This window comes from Microcaecilia unicolor, chromosome 14 (genome assembly GCF_901765095.1).
Source record: "Microcaecilia unicolor chromosome 14, aMicUni1.1, whole genome shotgun sequence".
NCBI lineage: Eukaryota > Metazoa > Chordata > Amphibia > Gymnophiona > Siphonopidae > Microcaecilia > Microcaecilia unicolor.
In genome coordinates this window covers 9,221,023-9,243,204 of record NC_044044.1, presented here as the reverse complement: position 1 = coordinate 9,243,204, position 22,182 = coordinate 9,221,023, and the positions used below count along the sequence as shown (strand labels likewise).

The window sequence follows — 22,182 nt, the reverse complement described above, 5'->3', positions numbered from 1 at the left end:
GAAGGACAACCTTCGAAAGCTAATCAAGAAATGTATTAAGTTATGTCCAATAAAAAAGGTATCATCTTATTTTCTTTTCCATGTTTTATTTTGTTTGATTTCTATAGATTCTACATGGAATGTTGCTATTCCACTAGCAACATTCCATGTAGAAGTCGGCCCTGGCAGATCACCAATGTGGCCGCGCAGGCTTCTGCTTCTGTGAGTCTGACGTCAGACTCACAGAAACAGAAGCCTGCGCAGCCTTCTACATGGAATGTTGATAGTGGAATAGCAACATTCCATGTAGAATCTCCAATAGTAGCAACATTCCATGTAGAATCTCCAATGGTATCTATTTTACTGTCATAGTAATGCTTGAATGTTTTCACTTATATACACTGTCAGCTAGCACATTTGCTTATTTCCGATCTGAGGAAGAAGGGCAACCTTCGAAAGCTAATCAAGAAATGTATTAAGTTATGTCCAATAAAAAAAGGTATCATCTTATTTTCTTTTCCATGTTTTATTTTGTTTGATTTCTAAAGACTATATTAAAACTAAAGTCTTCTCAAGAAATCAAAATGAATGGGAAAACGGTACGTTTATGTTTTAATTGACGTCTCTTCCCTTTTTTTTGAACGTTTGTTTCAAACCCTATCAGCTTCCTTCTTTGCAGAGTGTGAAGAACACAGAAACAACAAAAGGGGAGGGGAGGGGAACATTCTCACAAATAATGAAATATATTAAAAGCCCATGATGAAACTTTGTAGCGTCAATTAAAACAAAGGCGTAAAGCGCCGATCCGGAATCCGCTTAACCCTGTAAGGAAATAAGCGAAGAATGCAGCAAAAAAAACTAAACGAAAACGTATTTACAAAAAAAAAAGTTATAACACTTTGAAGTCACCGACACAGATGCTTCCGCCAAAGAAAATAATCCCCTTTCCTGAAGTTGCCAACCGGGCACACATCAACACAGTTTATTTACAGTACTTTATAAAAGTGGGGGGGGGGGGGGGGGGGTGAGAGAAATCCCTTATCAACGAGATCAAGAAAGAAAAATCATGAACAATGAAAAAAAAGCAAAGGGATAAACATTATCAGCTTCCCTCCGCAAAACCCAGGCTCAGCGCCTAAAATAAAAGACGGCTACTTCAATTTTGTATTATGTCTGCGCTAGAATGCCAGGATCGCACTCAAATATAGTGATTTGAAAGGTTATTAGAAAAGAAAAGTTGCATGCGGAAGGATACCTGGGCCAGGGCAGAGGCGGGGGCGGGGCCGTACACCTCCCTCCCTCCCTCCTTCTTTCCTCCTCCGCCCTTTTTTTTGCCTAATTGCCTTTTCCCGCCTGGGGTTTAAGAGGCGGCGGCGGCCCCCACGACAACTTTATCTGCACTTTCCAGCAGAAGAAGCAGCTCCACGTCCTGCAGGTTTCAAGAACGGTGGTGTCCTGGGAGTTGCTGCTGGCGCGCGCGTAAAGGGGGATCGAGTCGCTAAATCTGCGCGCACTGAGAAGGACGCGCTGCTGCCCTGCAGATTTTTGTTCTTCCTTTTTTTTTTTTTTTTACAAAGCTGTCTTCTGCTTGCATGCAGATCTGACCTCTTCCTGTTTTTTTGTTGCCTCTCCTTCTTGCCCAGTGTTGATCCGACTCGCCTCTGGGGCAGAGCAAGGCTTTTCTTTCCTAGCTCGAATAATTTAAAATTTAACTCAAGCATGTCTGGCTGGGATGGATACATTGCTAGCCTGATGGCGACCAATTCGTGCCAGGACGCGGCGATCATAGGCATCGAGGGCACCCCGTGTGTGTGGGCCGCGCACCCACACGGCTTCCTGATCAACTGCACGGTAAAATATATACATTTTAAACGAATATCTATTATAGGCACTTGAATCTTTCTAACTATCTGATGTTGGTAAAGTTGGCTAATGTCTGCAGAGGAAAAACTTCCTACGAGTCCTAAACTTGCAAAACTTTTCCATAGTTTGATTGGACTGAACTTTATTTTTTTGGGTTAGATCCAAGGTTCCATAATCGTTTTCACCTTCCGGTGAAAATCTTATATAATCTTAACTGAAGTTCATAGTTTTTTTTTTTTTTTTTTTCATAAACACTTATTATGGAAGTAATGGAGGGCAGGGACTTAACTCGGAGCCGCCATGCCTGCAGAGGAGGAAGTTTAATGTTAGCAAATGAGCACGTAATTATACGAATAAAATCGCATGCTTATAGTATACAAATTAAACCATAGAAGTACTTGTTTCCCAGGAATCTAGGCTAGCGGGAATTTGTGTAATTTTTAGGTAGGGGCGTTAGCCAGTAAACAGATTCTGCCCCACTTTCCACGTGTTACAGTAACTTTGCACACTAAGTGCGCGTGTAATCGGGGTGGTTATGAATATCTCAACTAAATCGAACCTATTGTAGCAGAAAAAGCGAAATTTAGTTTCGGGAGAAGTGACTTGGCTTTAGCATTATGAAAGTACAGTGCAAGCATTATGGAAATTTCCACATTACTATCCTAATCAGGGTGACTTTTCTGCCTTTCTGGTAGGCTTATTCGAGATTTGTCTGATTTTTTTTTTTTTAAAAATCGTAAACTACTTGGGATCGTTGAGCTTAACGGGGCTGCAGATCGTAGAGTTGAAGGGCAGGTAGATCCCGGAAGTGAATTGTGGTGGTGAATCTAGGCTTGGCCCCAACCCACGTCCTCTCCAGGCTTTCAAAAGCCAGAACGGAGAAGCTAAGCAGGTCTCTAGCGCCCCACCCCATGGCTCTAGGAAGTTAACGCTAGGTGTTGTTCGCCCCGCTTTGAAAACGTGGCCTGCAATACGGTTGCGCGTTATTCCGAGCGGGGCGTTATTCTGTAACGCAGTACCTAGCCGCACCCTTTAGTATTTCAGGCTCTGATGAGAATCATTTGTGTTTATAATGCGTTAAACTCGGTCGACAGCAGTTCAGACTACTTGAAAGTGTCCTGTTGGGAGGGAATGGCTTTTTTTTTTTTTTTTTATCTCTAGCGTTCTAATAACCCTTAATTGCCCGGATCGGTTTGGTGCGTTTGTAAATTTGAACCCCCCCCTCCCCCCCAAAAAAAAGAAATCGGGCTTTAGACCATGTGTTGGGCAGCACAACTGAGGCCTCTGCTAAATAAAAGTAGCAGAAATCTGTTGGGGATTGGCATGGCGGAGCCCTACGGGGTGGGGGGAGGGGTGCTTTGGGCTGGGCGGTGATTCACTCCTCCCCCTCCCCCCCATTTCCGCTGGTTTTTTTCGCGTTTCTGAAGCGGGCAGCAGGATGTGAGCTTGCAGCAGCCTTGCAAGAAGTTGGGGGCTGGGTCTTAGCCGTGTGGCAACTGTGGCTGCTTGGGGAAGGGTTGTGACTAGGCCCTCTGCTGCTTTCATGTGGCTCTGTATGATTGCTTGTGCCTTTTTTCATCACCAGTGTTGCATCTACTGAGAGAGGCGTGTTTCAGATATGAATCTCTGGTTTTGAGTAGACAGCAAGCACTCCGTGCTGCTCGGGATTCTTACCTGGACCCAGCAGTGTACACTTTTTTGGGGGGGTGGGGGATGGAAGCAGCCGTACACCGCCCTAGTCATGGCGAATCAAAGGAAGCTTCTGCTGAATCATTGGGCAAGAATGGGTATTGCAATGTCCTTGCCAAGGGTTTTAGGAAAGCTCAATGGGGGGTGCAGAGTCGGCTGTTACTGGGCTTGGTTGCTCTCTGGGTTTAAGGGAAGGGGAAATGGGACTTGATATACTGCCTTTCTGAGGTTTTTGCAACTACATTCAAAGCGGTTTACATGGTATATACAGGTACTTATTTGTACCAGGGGCAATGGAGGGTTAAGTGACTTGCCCAGGGTCACAAGGAGCTGCAGTGGGAATCGAACCCAGTTCCCCAGGATCAAAGTCCACCGCACCAACCACTAGGCTACTCCTGTCCAATCTGTTGTAGGTGAGTTATTTCCCAAGCTGTAGCCTCGTGGGAAATCCAGTATGTTAAAGTCTGAAAGGGCACCCAGGCTGGCAGCATGATTTCTGAAGTTCTGGGAAAGCTTGGAGGGGTTGCCAGTTTTTCCCTCGGGCTCCTCTCCAGTGCCGCTGACGTGGATTCCCCAAGGCCGCCTTGCAGTCACGTCCTGCTGCCATTCCACCATGTGGGAGGAGTAAATCCTCAAATGTTTCAAAAGTTACTCATTGTAGCCTACTTCAGCAATCTTTGAGCAATGGTGTATACTGGTCTTGCTTCATAATGTAGGGCAGGCTGTCTCATTCCCTCAAGAATGGACTCGTGCCATTGCCCTACTTGGAGATCGCACTGCCCACCCCAAACTTTTACGTATGTTGCCCCAAGGGTGGGGGAACAATAAAACGTGCACTTCCCAATAAGCATGCTTAGCTACCAGGAAGCACTAATGAAATGTGAGCTGCTTGAGTCTATAGCTCTATTTTCTTCAACCTCTCTCCTTAGTATTTCTTTACTAAAATCTTTAAAAACGGATCCAGCCTAACATTCTACTACTGTTTAACATTTCTAAAGCGCTACTAGGGTTACTCAGCGCTGTACAATTTTACATAGAGGGACAGTCCCTGCTCAAAGAGCTTACAATCTAAAAGACAAGTGAACGGTCATTCTGCACAATACTATATAGAAATTATGCTTATAAGACCTGAAACCATTTTTTGCCCCCTTCCTCACTCACTCCAACTTCAGTCTCTGATGTGCAGTATTTCCACCTTGACTCCTCCCCCTTGTACATGTTCAGCTTGCTGCTCCCCACCCTGTGGCACACATTGCTGTATGTCATCATGGTATATTTACTTTGCTCTGGTGCTTTCTTATCCTTGGCCACAGGAAGCAGCATCTGCTCTGCTCACTCCCCCCACCTACCAAGCTCACATGGCATGAGGAGTGAACCACTGTACATTGGGTCACTTCCTGTGCCAGCTTAGACCTTCCGAGTTTGCGGAGTGTAGTGGGCATGGGAATTCTGCACTGTGCAGTACTCCCCCTGCCCCTCCCCGAGAATGCTTAAAATGAATGCCGTGCCATTCTTCTGTAACAGTGATACTCTTTATCTGTAAGTGGCAGGAATTTAAGCCTTGAAACTTGGGTCAGTGCTGAAGTAAAGATGTTCCATGGGAGGAAGCTAATCGTATGAAGTGGAGCACTTCACTCCTAAGGATGCATGGGGCCCAGTGGCCACGCCTTCCCCCTCCTCCCCCATCACTTGCTCCTGGACTCAAGATGCTTTTGTTTTAAAACATTGCCTACCTGGGGAGGTGCCCATATGGAAAATGGTAGAATGTAAGCTCTTGCATTGAGGGGGGGGGGGGACATTGCCTTATTTGGCAGACTGACTCCTAGCGGTGCTTCCCAACGCACTGCTAGTAGTTGGATGCTAACTTTTTTTTTTTTTCTGAGGGGAAGAATACTGCTGAAGCAAGGTCTAGGGGGCTCGGACGTGCCAGAGCCTCCAGTGGTGAGTGCGTATAGCACTCCTCCTGACGTCCATTCTAGGGTAGAGGATTGGGTCAGAATAAAGCTGGCCTCCTTGAGATGTCTTCCCTTCTAGTTGAAAGCCAATCCCGTTTCATACACTTAAAACACTAGGTGGTGCTGTGAATATTACTGACAAGGCAGACTTGGCAATGGTAGCTTGCTAAAGCAGTAAGTTCTAAGAAATCTGTCTTTGCAGATGCACTGCTCCATAACCATGACAGCAGTGATACTCCCCCTTGACTTTTACCTGTTCCGTGTTCCTGAACACACAGTATAGCTTCACTCGAGAGGCTTGACCAGCCACACAGCTTTTTGCTAAAACATGAGGCCAGAGCTTTGGGACGTAACATGCAAAGAAAATAACTTAGTACCTGAATCATCTGATACTTCCATTAACCACTGTACAGACCTGTCATATCATGTGATAGATGTGGAAAAAGGGTGGGGACTAACTATCCCCCTTTGCTCTATCCATTACCGAGCAATGACATGCTAGTGATCCTTGTGGCCCCTGCAATAGCTGGGAGCTGTGTGCGCCTGGGGCAGGGCAAAGTGCCCTGTTTTTATCTCCGGCTGCCATGCGCATGGCCCACCACCTCCGTATTCCTTATTAAATCATGGCAAAAATGTTGGGCAGACTGGATGGGCTATGCATGAAGTAGCCAGAGCTGTACTGCCACTCTTAATGATTAAAAATGGTCTGGTTTTGTAATTTTTTGTTTCATTGTGAAAGGAATCCTAAACATGCATTAAACAGCATCGAAGTCTGAGGTAACAAGTGCCACCATCTCAGTTCAGCAAGGGGTTAATGTCTTTTGCTTTCTGGTCCTCTGTCCACTGCTGAAACCACTAGGCCACTCCCTGCCCTCTAGTGTTTCCACTAGTATCTAGTCTTTGTTCATCTTAAGCTTGGTTTCACACATTGTCTCAAAGATAGCATGGTTACCTCTGTATATGCTTAGGTAGGTTGCCATTAAAACAGTGCATGTGCCCATGTGAAGTTACTGATATATATATTTTTTAATTATCTTGTGCAAATGAGACTCATGGAAATTCTTCAGGCAGCTTGGTAGGGGAAAGTGGCTAGCACACAAGTGGAACGGTCTTGCAGCAAGTGTCGTATGCGTGCCCAGGGAAAAGGCAACAGATTCATCCCAGTCCTAGGCATCGGTCGTAACATCAGTTGTAAATTGCTTTTAAAAGCTTGGTATCTTATTATACTGGCAATCTTTTTGGCTTCATAAGTACGGGGCACACAGGCTCGCACACTTGCAGATACTACAGCTCCAGACCTGCTGTAACCTTTTTTGAAGGCTAAAGGTAGGTGCTTTTTTTTTTTGTCTGCATCACATACAATGCTCAGTTTGTAATACATTTGCATACCACAGAAGATAAAAGCAACACAGAATCCCTTTGTGCATTGGATGCTGAATAACATGCATAATAGACAGGCTACCCCCCTTCCCCCCCCCCCCCCCCCCCATGTTTAAACCCCAGATAAACTGTTTTTCAGCTTTGTTTACAGCAGGATTACTGTTGACCTATTGAGGTATTGCTTGCAAAATACAGACAAAAAGGCACTAAAACTTCACCAGTGCTCTGCAAGCTTCTACTGCAGAAAGTCCAGTATATCAAAGTGAGCAAGGCCTGTAATTGCTTGCATGCAATGAAAGTTCATAGCCAGGGGGAAGCTGCTAATTCTTTAGCAAGCCACTGTACTATACTGTATCCTATAAAGTAGCAAGGATAGTATGACTTGCAACAAACACTGAGATATGTGGAGGAGTGGCCTAGTGGTTAGGGTGGTGGACTTTGGTCCTGGGGAACTGAGGAACTGAGTTCGATTCCCGGCACAGGCAGCTCCTTGTGACTCTGGGCAAGTCACTTAACTCTCCATTGCCTGCCGCATTGAGCCTGCCATGAGTGGGAAAGCGCGGGGTACAAATGTAACAAAAATAAAAAATATATATATAGGGAAAGGAAGTCATTTTCTGCTGCTGTGAGACAGGTGCTACCCCAAATATTAAAGGGGTCCTTCATGATTGACTTTATGCAAGATGTAGCACGGGGGGGGGGGGGGTGGAAGGGACTTGCTAGAGCAGCTTAACTTGATTTGTGTGTTTCAAAAGTGACTTGTAGATTATTCTGAAGTATCTCCTCTCCAAACTGCCATGCCTCCAAATTTCTACCCCTTCCTTAGAACAGTACAAGTCACTCATAAATCTCTTCACATAAGCCTGTAGAAGTAACCAGGACAATTTTATTGGCCAAGGGTAGGAATTCCCCCCCCCCCCCCCCCCTTCCTCAAACTAGAATATTGCATAGTAACATAGTAGATGACTGCAGAAAAAGACCTGCACGGTCCATCCAGTCTGCCCAACAAGATAAACTCGTATGTGCTACTTTTTGTGTCTACCCTACCTTGATTTGTACCTGTCCATTTCAGGGCACAGACCGTGTAAGTCTGCCCAGCACTATCCCCGCCTCCCAACCACCAGCCCTGCCTCCCACCACTGGCTCTGTCACAGACCGTATAAGTCTGCCCAGCACTATCCCCGCCTCCCAACCTTGACTAAGCTCCTGAGGATCCATTCCTTCGGCACAGGATTCCTTTATGCTTATCCCACTATAGTCAGCCATAGTGGTAAAAAATCAGATATGCTCACCTAGTTTGCTGGAAGCATCTGGTTTATCCTCAGGGGCCCAAAACCATTGGGCTTTCAAGACATATTGCAAGACTTGCAATAAATATGCATGAGATCTAATTGCATGTATTGCTTCCATCTCGAACACAGCAGGGTTGTAGCCCTCAGTGTTTCTTATACCCCACACAGTCTACAATTTGGTTGCCCACTTGTGCTCTATACTTCCTGCTGCGATGTTTGGGGTTTTTTTTTTTCCTTGGTGGTTCTGGTATGTTCTAAATGCTGTCAGTGGTTCCCAAACTGGGTTGAGACCACAAATGGAAGTGTCGCAGTTCTTCTCCATTCTGTACTTTCCTGGTAGCAGTGGGTCATCATGGGTCCTGTAAACTGATCATTGGCTTGGCTCTGTCCTCACCTGAGTGGGCTTTGTTAGACTGGAAGCCTATGCAGACTTCAGGGGTCAGAGTGTACAGATGTAGAACCCTGTGCTGTCTGGGGCTACTTCCTTCCCCTTTTAGATAAGTGTGGGGGGGGGGGGGGGGGGTTGACGATGGGAGGTCTGCTATTCAGTATTCATTTGTCATTGTATAACACTTGAGAAGCACTGTCCACTCCACCGGAATCTTGGGTGAGTCATAACATACCTACTTACAGCATTTTCTGTTCATGCCTCTTCACGCTTTTTTGTTTAGTCCATTTTGGTAGATTTCATGGTTAGCATCTCAACATGCATCCTGGCATTTCCTAGTGTTAGTCAATCACCAGCTTTTTCACAGTATATTCATATGTAGCCTGAAAAGCTTGGCAAACTGTACAGAGCAGGTTGCAATTTTGTTGGTGGCCTGAACCCAGGAGAGGGATTGGGTCCATGTGCAAGAAGCCGCAAAAGAATCAGACCGCTAGATGACCATGGGGCACTCGGAAGAAAAGCCATAGTGGAGAGATTATATGAATTTTTTGCTCCGGTCTTCACCATGGAAGACTTAGAGATACCAATGCCAGAAATAGTAGTCAAAGTGAATGAAATATCTGCAAACCTTGTAATGGTGCAATTTGCCTGCACCAGATAATATTCATCCCAGAGTACTGAGAATTGAAAAGTGAACTTTGAGAACTAATCTTTAAAATCAAGCATGGTTCTGGAAGATTGTGGCCAGCGTAACACTGATCTTTAAAAAAAGGTTAGAGGTGATCTTGGAAATTGTGAGCCTGATGTCTTGTGCTAGGCAAAATGGTAGACTATTATGAACAAAATTACAGAGCATATTTCAAAAGCATGGATTTAGTGAAAGGAAGTCCCTCACCTCTTTGAAGGAGTGGATAAAGATGAGCTAGTTGACGTGTATCTAGATTTTCAAAAAGCATTTGACAAAAGTACCTCATGGGAAGACTCCAGAGGAAATTGGAGAGTCATGGGTTATGAGGTAGTGTGTTTATTGTGGATTACAAACTGGTTAAAAGAGAAACTGAGTAGGGTTAAATAGTCTTCTCAATGGAGAAGGGTAGATGGTAGGATTCCACAGGGGTCTGTGCTGGGACTGCTGCTTTTTAACATTATCTAAAGATGGGAGTAACGTAATTTTTGCTGACAAGTTATTCAAAAGCTCTTAAATGACCAGAGGACTTACAAGACTGGGCATCCAAGTGGCAGGTGATGCATGTGGAGAAAGAAAAGGTTCTCCATCTGGAGTTGCCGACCAGGAAAAGGGATCTAGGTGTCATGTTGAAACCCTCCGCTTGGTGTGTGGTGTCTAAGAAAGCAAATTAGAACGTTATGTGGTATAGTGGAGGAGTGGCCTAGTGGTTAGGGTGGTGGACTTTGGTCCTGAGGAACCGAGTTTGATTCCCACTCTGGGCAAGTCACTTAACCCTCCATTGCCCCATGTAAGCTGCATTGAGCCTGCCATGAGTGGGAAAGCGCGGGGTACAAATGTAACAAAAATAAATAAAAATAAAATAAGGAATGGAAAACAAAATTTGAGGACAAAATGCCTCTATTGCTCCATGGTGTGACAGTACCTCAAATACTGTGTGCAATTCAGGTTACCACAGCTCAGAATAGTGTAATTAGAAAAGGTACAAAGAAGGGTGATGAGGGGATGGGACGATTTTCTATGAGGAAAGGCTAAAGCAGCTAGGGCTCTTCAGCTTGACGAAAAGACTGCTGAGGAGATATGAGGTCTATAAAAATAAGTACAGGTAAACATGACTTGTTAGTCTTTCCAACAATACTAGGACTAGGGTATGCAATGAAGCTACAAAGTAATACATTTTAAAACAGATCTGCGAATATTTCCTCACTCAACATAATGTGTTGCCAGGCATCATCTTACTAAAAATGTCTCGTCCATTAAGGTGGACCTGAGGAAAATCCACCGCATATTCTAGGATAAGCAGCATTCTCAAACTTAAAAAAAAAATAAATAAATATATAAACAACTTGGGGTACTTAAGATCCAATCTTTAAGAATTAACACATGGCATAAATGTACAAGAGGCAAGTCTACCAACTGAAAGGGGGCTACTCGGAAATAACCTGAGAAAATGCTTGAGTGACAAATTCACGGAATGGGAGACCAGTATCTGAATTCAAGAGAAGTACAGAGGATCTCTATGAAGAGTATAAGGCATGGGTGGATAGACTTATATGTTCAGGCATGCAAATGTTTTGAGTAATTTCAATGCAAAAATTTATCTTAACGTAAATTGCTTTACTAGTGCCTCTTGCAAGGGCACAAATTTTAATTCCTTCATAAACAAGTTTACTTGGTATCTTACAACAGGACAGCTGTAGTATTCTGCTAGCTCTTCCTCAAAGCTCAACTTGCCACTACCCAGTCAAGTTTCTAAAACTTTAAGAGATCTAGTGGTTCCTAATAGGTTGAGTAAAGGGACGGAGAATGATGAGGGGCAGTTTGTCCATGCAGGTTCTGTCCCCACCCCATCCCTGTAGGCTCTTGTCCTCATCTGTAGAAGCCTCAAACACCTTTTTTTAATTTATTTTTAAATCTTATAAAAAGTCACAATATGCTGTTCTACTTTTATAAGTCACAAATAGAAAACAACAAGCAGCTATAAGAACCCCACCCCCACCCTTCCAACCCCCAACAGCAGACTTCCACCAAGGAATCCTAATCCACCCTATTTAAATACCCAGGGGTATAAAATACAACCTGTTCTGTATTCCCTATGCCGTTATGGCTTCATCCACAATCTTGAGCTTGTCTAACTCTCGTGTCTCCCACAGTCCTTCCTGCAATGGAAGATGTCTTCTCAGCAGATGTGCTTGTAGCAGGCATGTACAGGATACCTAATGCAAATTTTGGTGGTTTCTGGCCAGCATGTCTGTCTTTTCCCCATAAAAGTCAAAATCACAACAGTCCTGTCCATTAACAAGCTTTTGACATGGGGACAAGTTTGTTCCCACCCCGCAGGCTCTGTCCCTGTGCTCCTCTAGTAAGGGGAACATGATCACTTGTTGTCAAATCCTGGTAATCCCTTGCACAGCTGCTTCTAACCTACAGCAGTTTGCATACTTAATCAGCATCTGGTTGCAGCTGTTCATGGAATTCCATAGGCTTATCAAGTTGTTACTTGTGGCTTTCCTACCCCTCTTCTCAGCGCAGAGTGGGGGTGGGGGGGGAGAGAGGGAGGCAGGGATAATGGCCTAAAAACTCAGACTTGATGAAGCAAGCCTATGGAATGCTAGGAGGGGGGAGAGAAGTGATCCTGGAATGGGGCCTGTAGCTGCTTGAAGCCAGTGTTCTGGTGACTGGTAGAATGACTAGTTGTGTCATGCGTTATTAACCCCGCTAGGAACATTCTCCGTCCTGCCTTATGCCTTTTTTTTCTGGATAAGTGCTACTCCATTTTAAACTAACACTAATCCCAACAATGCCCCCTGCACTACTAAATGTGATTTATCATGCATGCATGGATGGCATGGGACAGATGGCTTTCTGGTACTTGGCCTTCTATAAGGGTAACGAGCGACACCAGTTTTGGGGTAAGGGTAGAGTGAATCTACTGGATGGCTTAGCTGGTTATCGGCAGTCTTAACACCACTTAAAGTTGTGAGGTGTACATTACCTTGTAACTAAAACTAAGCTGTGTAGCTGTCATTCGTGCAAGCTTGAGTGAGGGTTTATAGCTAGTTCGTGGCAAGGTGCAAGAATTCTTGTGAGCTGTCCCGTAAGCATGAGTTCTAATATCTGTATTCAGATTACAAATGGATCGGAACATCTTTTTTTTTTTTTTTTTTCTTTTTTTCCTATTTACTACAAACTTGTGTTCAGTTTAGGAACACTTGTATCTGCATTTGACAGTCAAGCAGTTCACAATTATAAAGATCCTGTCAAGTAGAAATTTAAAATTATTCTAAACGTGCTTTAAGCTTATGTAACATCCAGTGCTACTATCAAACACCAACCTAGTAAAAAAATCTTTGCAGCAGGTTTTTTTTTACTAGGTTGGGGGGTCAGTGTACCAAAATTCAACCTCGTATTAGGCTTTAAATTCTACTTCTAACTTGTAAAATCATTTATCAAATACTATAATCTATTATTTTGAAGCTATTAGGTACGTCTTGTATGAAAATATTCTGTCATGAGACTGTTTAAAATGGGCGAAGAGGTTGCATCTAACAATCGTTAATTTTTGGGGGGGGAGGGGTGTTGTATCCTAGCTCTGCCTAACGGTGTATTAACTTGTTTCCATTTCTCCAGCCTCAAGAAATCAATATGGTAACTGGGAAGGATCGTAATGCAATCCTCATTGGTGGCTTGACTCTGGGGCAACAGAAGATATCGGTAATCAAGGATCTGTTTGTAGAGGAAGGTACAATAGATGCCAGGACAAAGAACAGCACTGGGGGCCCAACATACGCCGTTTCAATCAACAAGACTTGTAAAAGTGAGTATTTGGGGTGGGGTAGAAATACACAGTGGAGTTGATAGTTGGGTTAAAGGCTGGACAAGGTTCTCTTCGCTGTGGTGAAACATTTTGTTTGCTGATCAAACTTATAAAGCTCAAGATTCCAGAGTAACAACTTTAGTCTCTTCCCAGACTGTTCTTCAAGCCTAGTGCACTGTTCTATAATGTCCTAGATAGTTGCTGTGTTGTCTGAATTGGGTCCACCATAGTCAGCACTCAAACAATCTTAAGTGTTGGTCATTGTTTATATTTTAGATTTGTAAGCTTCCCTGAAGGAACTCCAAAGGGCAGGGTAGTAAACTTAACAATAAACTTGATTGTAGACAAGATGCTAGCAATTGGTAGGAAAGGGATGTGAAGGCCAAGAATGTCTGTGTTTAATGGAGCAACCTCACCTTGAGCATTGGTTTCAATTCTGGCTGCTATAGCAGAATTAGAAAAGGCTCAGTTTTTTTTTTAAATAAGGGGAATGGAAAGGCCAAAGAGGTTAGGGCTCTTCAGCTGGGAAAAGACAGCTGAAGTGGGGGAGGGGGGGTTCTACACCACTCAGGATTTTGTAGACCTCAAAGAATCTTTTTGAAAGAGAAAATAAGACCAGACCAGGGGACACAGTGAAAATGAGAGGAAATTTTTCAGAATAGCTAAGCTCTGGAAGGCATTGCCAAAGGATGTGGTAACAAAAGATTTGGGACAAGTTCCTGGAGGAAAAGTCCATAATGTTGTTGAGATGGACATAAGAGAAGCCACTGCTTGTCCTGGGATTGGTAGCATAGAATGTTGATGCTAATGGTTTCTGTCAGGTGCTTGTGGCCTGGATTGGCCACTGTTGGAAGCAGGGTCCTGGGTTAGGTAAACCATTGGTCTGACCCAGTATGACTGTTATCGGGAGCTTAATGCTTTCAGCTCAAACTACAAAAGCATATACCTAAGTAACACACTTGTGCACTCCAACAGATAATCGCCTTTGCACTCAAGCACATGTATGAATAAGGTAAAAAGCATTAATGCCCTGATGCTCAGAAGCAAATATGGGCACTAGAGGCCATGAGCACGCTGCACGCCAAGGATTAGTGCAAATAACATGGCTAATGTAGACAAATGTTAATGAGGTCATTTCTTATTCCCTCCCAATACTAAAGTGTACAAAACAAAGCCACACTAGCCCAGAGCAGGTATTAATGTTTCTGATTTCTCTAAAATTTGCTAGTCCAGTTTCTATGCAGTCCCTAAGTGCACAAGTCCAAGCAAATCTGTTCCTGAAGCCTACAAAGTTATTTTAACACATTTAAAGGCATAACTTTCAGGTTTGCCTGGCACAGGAACTTTACTTAACACTAACTCTTCTGCACATGGGCATGTCCCCCCTAACTTGCTGTCACGTTTGTAAATGTGCATTGTATTTGATTTCCTTTGAACATTGGCGAGCTGATTTTCTTCATGGTTTCGGCAGTATTTTTCAGCACTGTTGGCATACTGGGGAGTTCTGAGCGTCGGGGCCTAAATGTTGGTAGTGCTGCTCATGACTTCATGGAGGTTATTTTATGCAGGCATCTTGCAAACTAGATCGTAACTAGGACCTTCATAGATTTTCAAGTTTAATGTTCTGTTTAATCAAATTCCAAACAGCATGGGGAGTTAAAGCCCAAACAGCCTAGCAAAACTAAAACGTGTCCAAGGCACAGTCCTCCTATAGGAGTTTGACAGATCTGGGCTGTCAAATATAGGGGCTGGGGGCCCTCTTCCTACCCTGGACATGAGGGGTTGGAGGTTGGCAGACCTCCAGCCTGCCCCACCCCAAAACTCCCCCTGTATCTCGGAGGAGTGAGTAGCACTCCCTTTCAGTGCTGCCTCCAAAATGGTGGCACCCCACCCAGCGCATCTCAAGATCTTGGAGGCAGCGCTGGAAGGGAATGCCATTATCTCCTGTCTCAAGTTTCCGGGGGGGGGGGGGGAGCTGGAGGTCCACAAGACCTCCAGCCTCCATGTTGGGTGGGGGGAGGGGCTGCTTGGCCCAGGGTGGGATGGGGTGTCCTAACATGCAGATTCATGCCTGACAGGGTTACCCATTCCTCCCAGTGCTCTGGAAACCCTAAGGCCAGCTCTGAGCTGGCATAGGGTTATGCACGCTACCCACTGAGCATCGGAAGAATGTTAATACCCTGTTTAGCATGTTGGTGGCCAGAGCCAGCAAGCTCATGGTTTCACATGCCCACCAGCTGTGATCATGAAGCCGTGTAAATGCAGGCAATGGTATGGCACATAACCTCTAGCACCTGTCTTTGCTTATGATAATCAGGGCCCTAATGTCTTCAAAACTAGACAACTTTGCTCTTTTAATAGCATAGCTAGATAATTCACTAGGTAGAATAGACAAGCACTAGCAGATTAAGAAAATAGAGGAAAGCACTCCTAGATAATTCTAGGGCTTGGGGAAAGAAAACCCAAGCATAAGGTTTTAGAGAACCGTCTTAAGAGAAGATTAAACGAGCAGCTACCTTCTCAAAGGTCTGCAGTTTTTCCATAGATAATCTGAAATACCCAGATAACTAAATCTAGTTTGCTCAGTATCAGGAATTTAACCCACTGGCTTCTCGGGGTCCAGAAAAAGCTTTTTACCAGATGGTGTACCTGTAGCTTCTTCCTCTTGATCGATATTTCTAAATCATTCTCAGACTAAATTATTTTGATATTTCTGACAGTAAAATATGAAAAAGCTCTGCAAAACTTGCCCCACTATACATTCCCAGGGTATACACTTCCCCTCCTCCCCCTTGTATCGATGCCTGATGCAAGTAAGACAGCTTAATGTCCTGCTAGTAGCTCTTCTAGCCGCAGAAATGCTTTTAAGGCTGATCTTTTCTGGCCTTTTAAGTGGTCCTTGGTGCCCTGTGCTGTACCCAACACGTACTAGCTGAATGGTTGGTGCAGCAGCCTGAACCAGGGGAGCTGGTTTCAATTCACGAGCCATCCGTTGCCTCAAGTGCATATAAAAAAAGTAGATCAAATTGAATCCTTTCCACTCTGAATGCTACTCTAGTAGGATACCTGGGCTGAAATGCTGCATCTTATACCCCCCCCCCCCCCCCAGCTCGTATGAGAAGTTATAGTCTGAGAACTAGAGGTTGGACATGGTGGTTTGGCTCAAGCAGTAGTTCATCCCTCCCCATTGTGAAGGGCTGAGACTGCTTCAGAGCATTAAATTCCAGAGATGCCTGTACCTCGGAACAGTCTCGTTCATAGTAACATAGTAGGTGACGGCAGAAAAAGACCTGCACGGTCCATCCAGTCTGCCAACAAGATAAAACTCGTATGTACTACTTTTTGTGTATACCTTACCTTGATTTGTATCTGCCATTGTCAGGGCACAGACCGTATAAGTCTGTCCAACCACCAGCTCCTCCACCCAATCTCGGCTAAGCTCCTGAGGATCCATTCCTTCTGAACAGGATTCCTTTGATTAACCCACGCATGTTTGAATTCCGTTACCGCTTTCATTTCCACCACCTCCCGCGGGAGGGCATTCCAAGCATCCACTACTCTCTCCGTGAAAAAATACTTCCTGACATTTTTCTTGTCTGCCCCCCTTCAATCTCATTTCATGTCCTCTCGTTCTACCGCCTTCATCTCCGGAAAAGGTTCGTTTGCGGATTAATACTTTTCAAATATTTGAACATCTGTATCATATCACCCCTGTTTCTCCTTTCCTCCAGAGTATACATGTTTAGGTCCGCAAGTCTCTCCTCATATGTTGTAACGCAAATCCCTTACCATTCTCATAGCTTTTCTTTGCACCGCTTCAATTCTTTTTTACATCCTTCAGAATGCCCTTTAACACTTTGTTACATTTTGTATCCCACCTTTTCCCACTTACTAGTAGGCTGTTACATAGTTCCGGAGAGGTGGTTATAGACTCCGGTGTGAACAGATATATAGAAGGAACAGTTTGCTATTTGAGCATGCCAATCTTTTTCCCCTCCTGCTTCATCTAAGAGTGCTAGAAGTACTTATTGCCTGTTTTTGTGAATGTGAACCAGTAAGGCCCACAAGGAATTGTCAGCTTGCACTTGGTCCTCTGTTAAATCCCCAGGAAGTGCAGTGGAGAACTGGGAGCTAGATTTTAACAAAAGCTTGTCAAGTCTTGGATTCCCAATTCTGAGACAGAATCTTCAAGAACATGTACACATGATTAGCTTTTTATGCTTACACAAACTATGCAGATGTAATGAGAAATTAGTATTTTGCCTGCAGTGTAGGTCTGACCCTTTACCCTGTTTTTAGGTAGGATAAATCTTTATCGTGCGTGGCCTTTACTAAATACAGATCAGCCTAATAAAGCAGTGTTGAATGCAAGGACTATATCCTCTGAACTGCAAAAATACATTTCTAATTTTCCGTTACATGCTTGTAAAATCACTTCCTTTAACACTATACAAGTTGACCATGTGACTTCCTCTCGGAATTGAGCTGCTGCATGCCACAAGCTTGATTTTTGTTTCCAGGCTCTGAAGAGATCTTGTTTTAATCACCCCAAATGGTATCAAGTCATGGGAGACCATGGATGACAGCTAATATAAGCCACAGTGATTTTACAATGGCTGACTTTTTTTTTTTTTTTTTTTTTTGTCATGCTTCTTGCTGAACTTAACTGTATTTGCCATCATATATTGTCATAATTACACAAGCTTGCAGAGTAGACCCTCCACAACTACCTTAAAATCCCTGGTAGGTGTAAGGGCAGGAGTGATCCCCAGTTGCTCTGCTCTCGAAATGAATGCCGTGACCTGTAGTGACAATTTTGAGTTAGCATGGGATGGATCAACTGGGGATCACTTCTGCCCTGATTCCATCCCTAGACCACTAGGGATTGTAAGAAGGCCTGAGGTCATCTCCTTGCCCATCTATTTGCAAGGGAGAAGGAGGGGCACAAACGTTCAGCTTCCGCTGAAAACATGTCAGTTCAGCCAAAGCAGGTAGAATAGAATTTGGGCTAGTTTTCAGCACATAACTGAGATTTGGTTGGCCTATTAAGATTTAAAAAAAACAAACTGTACCTTCCTGGGCTGACCCACGTGCTGTGCATCACCATGCAGAGGACCTGAATTGAGTCTTCTGGCCAGGAATGCAGAATAGCATTTTTCTCCTAGAAGTAATTGGCAATTCATGAATTCAGTGTAGCCTGGCCATACTCAACCTGTTGAGCTGGAATGGTTTATTCAAGTAGTGAATACTTTGGGCCCCATGCCTAGGCTTCCATGCCCATAACTTAATGGGATGATCAACCTAGGCTTCCATGTCCATATGGGATGATCCAAGTGCTGCCAGATTGTAATTCTAGCTATTGCAGTTGGGGAAAGGACAGGTCTCGTAAGACCTTCTGAAGCAGATAAAGGCTAAAAGTGACCAACACAGTAAGTGATGGCCAGTGTGGCCCATGTAGTCTGCCCTGTAAAATGGCCAAGGCATCTGCTGTGCAGCTTACCTAGTTTGTGTAGAGGTGGTAAGAACTCTACTACCAAGACTTTTAGATGTCTATAAATTGCTTTTATCAACCCAGTCTTAGGATGCACCTAGCTGGGTTTTCAGGATAATAAACCAAGTGTGCCCTGAGGACGGGTTTAGAATTGCTGATTTTGGTCAGTGTCTTTAAGAGTTGGCTTTTTTTTCCACTATTTTGCTGCATAATCTGCCCTACAAGAGCAACATTCTCTGTAGATGGTTTCTGAAATATAAAAAGATCAAGTCTCAACTGCTGGGCTCTTGTGCTTCAAATCCCACCTTATTTCTTGTGGGCTTAGGGAGACTGCTCCAGCTCTGCAGATTACAAGCTATTCTTGGGGCAGTTTCTATCTGGACCAGCATTAGGTACACCCTAGGGAATATTTGCAAAATTAGTGTGGAAGTTATTTGTAAACATGCCTTACATTAACATAATGCCCTGTCATGTGTGACATGACTAAGTGGCTCAATCTTGGGTTTTTGCTTTTATGCAACTCAACACAAGCTTAAATAGCATATGCTAACAAGCACAAATCCAATCTAAATTGATGCTTAGCATGACCATTTTGGGGTTGGCTTATGCAGGTTACTACTGAAATAAGAAGGGACTATTTGGGGGTAGTGTGAAAGGAAAAGCTACAAAAGTGTGAGGAGATCTAACTAGCTATCAAGTACTGATCTTTTACATCCCACTAAAGATTAATTGAAATATAGTAGAATTCATCCTCGACACAAATTCTCTTAACATCCCTCATGTTAGCAAGCCAGTGTAATTACTGCAGGGTTTTGTTTTCAGGCTTTCACTGCTCTTTATGTTGGCTGTGCATCCAGATGGTATAATACCACCCTCTTAGAGGCACAATCTAGCCAGTCCATCTTCAAAAACCATAAATGCATAAATTTGTGCATTGAGGAATTCTGAACCTGTTAGGTATGCCGTGTTTGAGAGCCCTATAATCCAGGCAGCCACAAAGGAAAGCAAGTGGCCTTGGTGCAAGTGCTGCCTCAAAATGGTCTTCTACAACCTGGGAAACTTACTCCCTCCCCCTCCCAAGCATCAGCAGGGAGGGCAGCATGATGCCCCCTGGTCCTACAGCACTTGCTATGTTCAGTAGCTTTTCTATAATCCCAAACACTTTTTGCTTCAGCCAAAAAAAAAAAAAAAATGTAGCTCCACCCCCCCACCCTAGCATTGCAGAACATCTATCTACTAACTTAAAACTGTCTTAGCATTTCTACTACTACTTAACATTTCTAGAGCGCTACTAGGGTTACGCAGCGCTGTACAATTTAACAAAGACAGTCCCTGCTCAAAGAGCATACAATCTAATAGATAAGAGTGAGACAAATATAGGACAATCAAGCCATTGTGACATCACTGATGAGGTTGGCTCTTAGGCATTGGTGGAATGAGGCATTATGACATCACAATCTCAGCTCTGGATACCAGAGACTGAAACTCTTCACACTAAGGGGGGAAGTGGGCCAAGTATAGGACAGTCGAGCCATTGTGACATCACTGATGAGGTTGGCTCTTAGGCATTGGTGGAATGAGGCATTATGACATCACAATCTCAGCTCTGGTTAAATCACTGCTATATGTAATACTACTACTACTACTACTTAACATTTCTAGAGCGCTACTAGGGTTACGCAGCGCTGTACAATTTAACAGAGAGACAGTCCCTGCTCAAAGAGCTTACAATCTAATAGACAAGTGAACGGTCGGTCCGATAGGGGCAGTCAAATTGGGGCAGTCTTGATTCAGTGAACGGTAAGGGTTAGGTGCCAAACGCAGCATTGAAGAGGTGGGCTTTAAGCAAAGACTTGAAGACGGGCAGGGAGGGGGCTTGGCGTAAGGGCTCAGGAAGGTTGTTCCAAGCATAGGGTGAGGCGAGGCAGAATGAGCGGAGCCTGGAGTTGGCGGTGGTGGAGAAGGGTACTGAGAGGAGGGATTTATCCTGTGAACGGAGGTTACGGGCGGGAACGTAAGGGGAGATGAGGGTAGAAAGATAGTGAGGGGCAGCAGACTGAGTGCTTTTGTAGGTAAGAAGGAGAAGCTTGAATTGAATGCGGTATCTGATCGGAAGCCAGTGAAGTGACCTGAGGAGAGGGGTGATATGAATATATCGGTTCTTAACATTCAACAGCATAGAATGGTACTGAACAGGCCTCTGCTTCTAAATGTGTACACTTCATTTTATATGTAAACTTGCTGCAGCGTCTCTACAGATGTTAATTCTTTTTCTCTTCTCTTCCCAGCATTAATCATTGCAGTTGGCAAGGAAGGAGTCCATGGAGGGGTACTCAATTCAGCAGTTAACTCAACAGTTAAATACCTGAGGGACGCAGGATACTGATCATTATCGACTCCATCCCTCCCTTCAGCTTTTCCTCCTGCTTATCCAATCCGGTACTACTGAGCACATCAGCAAGAGGTGGGCACATCCAACCCGAGGAATTCAGCTACTGCTGCTTGCTTTCTCGGTTCTCTTCCCATGCCCTTGTCGAGATGAATTCCCTTAGCAGCCAAATGTCCTCTTGTAATACACTTTTTTTCCAGAATTTATATTGGAATATGAAATAAATTTTTGATTCTAAAACTTGTGTGGTTGCTGGAAGTGGTATTGTATACATTTCTTTTAAGGTGGAAGAAAATTGGGAAGGAATTGTGCCTGCAAAGCTTTTCAGGTTGCAGTTTAGAACCCAAGGACAGCTTGATATAAAGTTTGCTTTAGTCACGGGGTGGGGAGTGTTCCAAATGGTAAAATTGTTATACATATAAATATGGTTTGTTTTTTTTGTGTGCTTGCTAGACCGCTCTAGTCACCTTGGTGGGATAGAGCAGTGTACAGACAAAAATAGAGGAAAGCAATATAATTGAGCAAAAAGGGAGAAAGTACAAGCTGGAGGGTCCAGTCATACCGTGTACCCAAAGGCTCGCCTGAAAATCCATGTTTTTAGGTTGGTTTAAGGTCAGCCCAAACAAAAGGGGTAAGAACACTAGAAACAGTAAGAACTAGTGTTCAGAAATCTCCTTGGTAGACTTGATGTAAGACGTCTACAAGTCGGAAACTGGCTGAAGAGCCAGTGCAGCAGTGGCACATCCTTGGCCCTGGTTTGACTTGTATATAGTTCCACTGGCTTGGAGACGAGCTTCTGGGCATGTGCTAGATTCCCCACTAGCTGTTGCATTATCATGCTAAAGCTTCAGTTTAGAAGGAAAGCAGCAATGGTGTACTTGCATTGCATTGTCTATAGTAGCTAAAACTCCCACTTTGACAGTGCTTCTAGGACAGGCTATTGCAGCAAAGATTCGTCATCTGCATAGAGAACACACAAAGGCCAGAGACTGGATAAAGGAAGCATCTAAGGGAGTGATATTAAACAAGCTTGGGGCTAATCCTTGAATGCCACATCTCTAGGTGGGAGCTAGAGTACAAGAATGGAGCCAGCCAGGTTTGTCTCTTTAATTTTGCTCTTCTAAATGAGATAGCATGATGCTGATTTAAGTTGGTCATAGTTCACATACATTATCAAGGTAGCAAACAGTTTACTAGTCAATGCTGTTTTTGGTACTAAGCATCTTGGTATGGTATGTAACATAGTAGATGATG

General features: G+C 44.0%; 1 protein-coding gene across 1 annotated transcript; it reads left to right on the top strand.

The window, feature by feature from the left end:
* Positions 1-1,309: 1,309 nt before the first annotated feature.
* On the top strand, positions 1,310-21,172 carry PFN1 (profilin 1). Its single transcript, XM_030187543.1, has 3 exons — positions 1,310-1,830; positions 12,862-13,048; positions 20,828-21,172. The coding sequence occupies exons 1-3, from the start codon at positions 1,699-1,701 to the stop codon at positions 20,923-20,925; spliced, it is 417 nt and encodes a 138-aa protein (XP_030043403.1). The 5' UTR covers positions 1,310-1,698; the 3' UTR covers positions 20,926-21,172.
* The last annotated feature ends 1,010 nt before the right edge of the window (positions 21,173-22,182 follow it).